Source organism: Oreochromis aureus, linkage group 10, assembly GCF_013358895.1.
Source record: "Oreochromis aureus strain Israel breed Guangdong linkage group 10, ZZ_aureus, whole genome shotgun sequence".
In the NCBI taxonomy this organism is placed as follows: Eukaryota; Metazoa; Chordata; class Actinopteri; order Cichliformes; family Cichlidae; genus Oreochromis; species Oreochromis aureus.
This window is the reverse complement of record NC_052951.1, coordinates 28,696,414-28,702,413: the sequence shown is the minus strand read 5'-3', so window position 1 is coordinate 28,702,413 and position 6,000 is coordinate 28,696,414. Positions and strand designations below refer to the sequence as shown.

The 6,000-nt window shown below is 40.1% G+C and overlaps 1 protein-coding gene across 1 annotated transcript in view; it reads left to right on the top strand.

Moving 5' to 3' along the window:
* Positions 1–324: 324 nt before the first annotated feature.
* Positions 325–6,000, top strand: part of LOC116328474 (double C2-like domain-containing protein beta) — a gene marked incomplete at its 5' end in the record, with an annotated part of 86,595 nt that continues 80,919 nt past the window's right edge. The window contains one exon of the mRNA XM_031750277.2: positions 325–411. Coding sequence (XP_031606137.2) covers positions 325–411 — 87 coding nt within the window. The remainder of the gene's footprint in view (positions 412–6,000) is intronic.

The window sequence follows — 6,000 nt, the reverse complement described above, 5'->3', positions numbered from 1 at the left end:
CAAAGTGAAACGATGCTAGCCCAGGGTTTATCCCCAGTTCTCCAATCGAAAACTAAATTGGGATTATGAAATCTAAAAGATTTTTGTTAACAGGATTAAGGCGTGGCCCTGAATACATAACTGGATCCCCCTCAGATTCATGCCGCTGTCTTTTATGTTTACTTCTGTGTTGCTTCTTGCAGTTACATGTTGAAGAAGAAATTAGTGGCTGAAATGCGTTCTTTTCTTCGTAATGATCAAATCAAAGCAAAGCTGAATGTCTTCTCTCCCCCAGCGACTCTGTTTATGTGCCATTAAGACTAATTTCCTGCTTCCTTCTCTGTCCTTACAGCTACACTGGGAACCTTGGAATTCAGTTTGCTGTACGACCAGGAGAACAATGCACTGCACTGCACCATTAACAAAGCCAAGGTGAGCTACCAAGATGATGCTGATGATGATGACGATTACAAAATTTTGCAGTCTTTGCATGCACACTCGCACTCGAGCGTCTCTGCTTCGTGCCTTCGGTGTTTGCCTTGCAGTTGGTTTATATTTAGATGAACAGATCCCAGTTTGCTCATCATTCACTGCACAGCCATCTGTCACTACTTTCTAACGAGGTTATAAAGGGCAGATCGATACAAACCAGCTGACGTGTTTTCAGTATTTTCTCAGGTTCGGTAAGATAACTGTCGAGGTAAATATTTTTGAAGAAGCCGGCTCTCGTGTCAACCTACACATACTGGCAAAAAGGCTGTGGAATTGCAACTTAACACATCCCACTGTTAAAAAAAGTGAAAGAGATATTTACAACTATTTTTATCCCAGAAGTATTTCTAAAGCATATTGCTAAAATCCAGATCATAAATGGTACCACGCCAATAAATGTCTTCTTCTTCTTTTTTTCTGAAGTAATTTGCCACAATTCAGTTGATTAATGGGGATTTAGGCAGCTAAAGAGTCCGATATATTTTGTATTGGTGGAGATCAAACTATACCTCAATGGACAACAACTGATTGGTGGCCTTTAGTGTTAAAAAAACCCAACATATTAAAAAATGCTAATATTAGAGCAGACCTTTACTTTTTATTTCCTCCTATTCCTAGATAAATTTTAATATACTGCACTGTAAATCCTTTGTTTTCTGAGGTGCTCCCGTTTTTCTCATCTCATTTTCTTTCTGTTTGCTGGGAATGCAAATTTTACCTTCCACATCCAGCTGTTGTCCTGATAAATTCAGGGCATACCTTCAGGAGTTCACCATACTTGTCTCTCAACTGTTGGAAGTTTCTTAAATACTGCTTTTCTCACTAATTAACTCCTGTGTCGTTCCATTGAGCTTCTGTCAATTCAGCTCAACTCTTCCTGCAGATGTTCCAAATGACATGCAAAAATGCAGCTTTTCCTATTTTTGTTCTTAATTGCTAAATTTTTGATTATATTTAACACATCCCTAAGAAATGTATCACTGTAGCCTTGTATTTCCTTCTATATTAATGTTGTAGCTGTAAGAATAATGTGCAAATGCTTGCAGGGCCCGCCGCAGTGGCATTGATAAATTTTTCAATAACTACATAATTACCAAACATAGCATACTGAGATAAACCATATCTCATTTTTAATAAAAGCACCATTTTTATCTGATGTATAAAGGTTGAGCGAACAGGTGTCGTCCTCGCTCGATCCCTTGCTTGTGGTTGTTGTGATGAAGTGATGGTTTTGACAGCCATGGCTGCCGTCAGCAGCTATAACTCTTCCTATCTGTCTGTGTGAATAGCTGGTATGGAGGAAAGTGGGCATCAGAGGAGCCTGTCTTGGCAGGAGTGTTGGACAGCAGAGTGGGCATCAGGCCATCTTGATTTATGGTGTTTATTTTCTATACCGCTCGGCTCCTAGGCTTCAGCTGCCGACCAGCCAAGCAGAGGAAACGATTTTTCTCCCTTGAATAGTCTATATAGCAATTTCCATGATTTAATTTATTTTCTAAACCCCTTACTGATCCTTCTAACCACAGATTGTTTCGTTGGGTTTTCTGCCAAAGCTGAGGTTGCTTCAATAGCAACTTCAGCTTCAGCCTCAATTGAGGATTTGTCTAATGAGATGTTATGGATTTTGGCTTATTGAAGGTTAGGAGATTCATACAAATCAACACTGGGAAACTTTGTTAAACTTCTGTGGATTGATGTTGGCGGCTAAAGAGGCAGAGTGCAGCAGGCACGGGGTTTTTTACCTTCTTTTTCTGTGCAGCCGTGACAGTGCACGTGTACAGTGCCTATTATCACAGACGAGCTGGCATTTGGTCAGAAAAATAAATGCCATTCATTGCCGAAGCTGACAAAAGGTCACCTGACAACATGACACAAACAAACAAAACAGGTTGAAGAAAGTGGAAAAGGCTACTGATCAGATAATTATTCTAACATGGCAAAAGATCTGAATTTAACTGGTATAAAAAGGCTTTTATAGAGAAACAGGTCAAATGTAGAAAATTCAGAAGGGCTCAACTCTACCTGCTCAACTACTCTTAATCATATTGAACCTCTCAAGAGAGGAAAACAAAGGAGGCTGAAGTACAGTCAAAGAACCTGATGCACATAAATGATCAGTACTGTACAGTCAAACTGTAAAACTGTGAAACTGTTTACAATTTCATCCTGTGTGCACTATAAAGGCATTTATAAAGGATTCTCACTTAGTTTTAAAGAGAGTGGTACATTCTCTGGATTTTCATCAGCTTCAAATTATATCCTCAAATTTAATTTAATTTCATTGGCAAACTACAAGCTGTTAGCCAATGAGCATGTGGTTTCACAGTCAGACCATCCCTTCTTTGTCGCCCGAGGCTTAAGAATGAGACATCAGAAACCAATGGGTGAGCTCACAGTAGCTGCATCCATATTTTATACTGTCTATGGTCATTAGCCAGTGGAGATAAACTTGATAACCCTCCTTTCCCAAACACAGAGTCCACCAGAATTTACAAAATTGACTGGATTTTATTCAGTGCAACCCAAACTGAGTGACTGAGTCCATGAACTCACCATGAAAGTGCTTATGGAAGTCAAAGTCAAGTTCAAGAGCCGTTTTCCTTTAGACTTCAACAGGACCAGAAGTCTTCTGCAGCCAAAGCAGCCACAGTTTCAAAGGAGGCCTTATCAGCAGGGCTTTGTTCCAGAAATTTGTTCCCTGAAATTGTTGTAATTCTATCCAACTCAGAGTTGCAGGGGAAGGGCTAGAGCTCATCCCAGCTGTCATAGTGTCAGGAAAGAAACATTCACACTCACACCTACAGTCAGTTTAGAAATACCAGTTAATCTAGCATGCGTGTCTTTGACTGTGAGAGGAAGCCGTGTTACCCATGCAGGCACAGGGAGAACAAGGAAACTCTGCATGGAAAAGCCCCGGCAGGCTGGTGGATTCGAACCCTGGACCGCCTGTGCTGTCTTCATAGCTTTTTTGATTATCTCATGCTAGAAGCACAGACAGGCCTCGCCCTGCAGCTCAATCAGCAGACGGAAACCTTCCCACTGCATTTTAAGATATTATTCACTTACCCAGCACAAAAGCAACAAAACGCTATCTGCATAATTTCCCATCCATTAAGTCACTAATCATTACCTCGGCATTTTTTTCTGTCTCCTCACGCTTCTATCACAAAGCAAATAATATACAGTTAAGCCCATAATTATTCATACCCCTGCCGAATTTTGACTTAAAGTTACTTTTGTTCAACAAGCAAGTTCTTTTTTGACCAGAAATGACACAGGTGTCTCCCCAAAGATAATAAGACGATGTACAAGAGGCATCATTGTGGAAAAAATATTTCTCAGGTTTTATTTATATTTTAGCAAAAAGTATCATGTCCAGAATTATTCATACCCTTCTCAATAATCAATAGAAAAAAGCCTTTATTGGCTATTACAGCAATCAAACGCTTCCTATAATTGCAGACCAGCTTTTTGTATGTCTCCACAGGCATTTTTTTGCCCATTCATCTTTAGCAATGAGCTCCAAATCTTTCAGGTTGGAGGGTCTTCTTGCCATCACCCTGATCTTTAGCTCCCTCCACAGATTCTCAATTGGATTCAAGTCAGGACTCTGGCTAGGCCACTGCAAAACGTTAATGTTGTTGTCTGCTAACCATTTCTTCACCACGTTTGCTGTATGTTTTGGGTCATTGTCGTGCTAAAATGTCCACTGGTTCCCAAGGCCAAGTTTTTCTGCAGACTGCCTGATGTTGTTGTTGAGAATCTTCATGTATTGCTCTTTTTCATGGTGCTGTTTACTGTGATTAGGTTCCCTGGTCCATTGGCTAAAAAAACACCCCCAAAGCATTAGGTTCCCACCACCATGTTTGACAGTGGGGATGGTGTTCTTTGGGTTGAAGGCTTCTCCATTTTTATGCCAAATGAAGGCAACATCATTGTGACCAAATAATTCAATTTTTGTTTCATCTGACCATAACACTGAAGACCAGAAACCTTCTTCTTTGTCCAGATGAGCATTTGCAAAGGCCAAATGAGCTTTGGCATGCCTTAGAAGTGCCTGGAGAAGTGGCGTTTTCCTTGGTCTGCATCCGTGGAACCCAACAGTGTCCGTTGGACTGTCTGCCTTGAGACATTGCCACCAGCAGAGCCCAGATTCACCAGAATGGCCTTGGTGGTGATCCTTGGATTCTTTTTCACCTCTCTCACTATCCTCCTGGCCAACACAGGTTTCACTTTTGGCTTCCGACAACGTCCTCTGAGATTTTCCACAGTGCGGAACATCTTGTATTTTTAATAATACTTTACACTGTAGCCACTGGAACTTGAAAACATTTGGATATGGCCTTGTAGCCCATTCCTCACTTGTGAGCAGCCACAATGCACAGCTGCAGGTCCTCACTGAGTTCCTTTGTCTTAGCCATGAATGTCCAGAGACCACCTGCAGAGAGCTGCTGTTTTTCACCTGTTGAGTTGATCAAAACAGCTATTTCCAATTAATCAGGGTAATTAGGATGCTTTAGAACAGCTTTGACTATTTGGAATGGTATGGAACTTTGGATTTTCCCAGAGACTGTGACAGTTTGTAAAGGGTATGAATAATTCTGGACATGATACTTTTTGCTCAAATGTAAATAAAAGCTGAGAAATATTTTTTTCCACAATGATGCGTCTTGTACATCATCTTATTATCTTTTGTGAGACGCCTGTGTCATTTCCAGTCAAAAAATAACTTGCTAGTTGAATAAAAGTAACTTTAAGTCAAAATTTGCCAGGGGTATGAATAATTTTGGGCTTAACTGTATGATCTTCAGTCACTGTGTGTTTTCTGGGACTCAAAAAGGATGAATGAGTTATTCACTGTACCTTTCTTATCCTCCTTACAGAGGGCAGAAACAAGTTACCACGCAGCGTTAAGTTCCTTTTTCTACTAATTAATTCACTCATTAATGCTTATAGAGGCTGTTGCAGAGCCGTTTTCAGTTAAACTGTACACATAATATAAGAGGTCTGTGGGTTTCTTGGCAGCTACACATAGTAATCTACTTTCAATTTGTAAGTGGAACTGAAGGGCTCTGAACCAAGCAATAAGTATGAAGGTAATAGGACACAAAAGCCCACAGACTCTCTCTTATTAACATTTAATTAAATCCTCACCGTGACATGTCAACAAGAAGAGAGCCAGACCTATTTGATAGGATTACCTTTATGAAAGCTACTTTTACAAGGCAAAATCACCATGATTAAAAACCTTTTTCTCTCTTTTTTTATACCATTGAAGAAAAAAAAAATCAAACGCTGATCTTTTGGCATTAGGCCTTGAATCTTCAGACTGTTAATAAAACCATGTGTGAGTTCATCTTTCTGATTTCTATCATGTTGAAGTGAACTTAATTTCTATGTGGCAGGCATGTCACTAAGCAAAAGGGGAGGGAAACTAGCACTTACTCAAACCAGACATGTGCTGACTTCAAATAGTATTTCCATTAAGTTCCAGGTATAGATACAGACGTTATAGCACAAGCATTGATG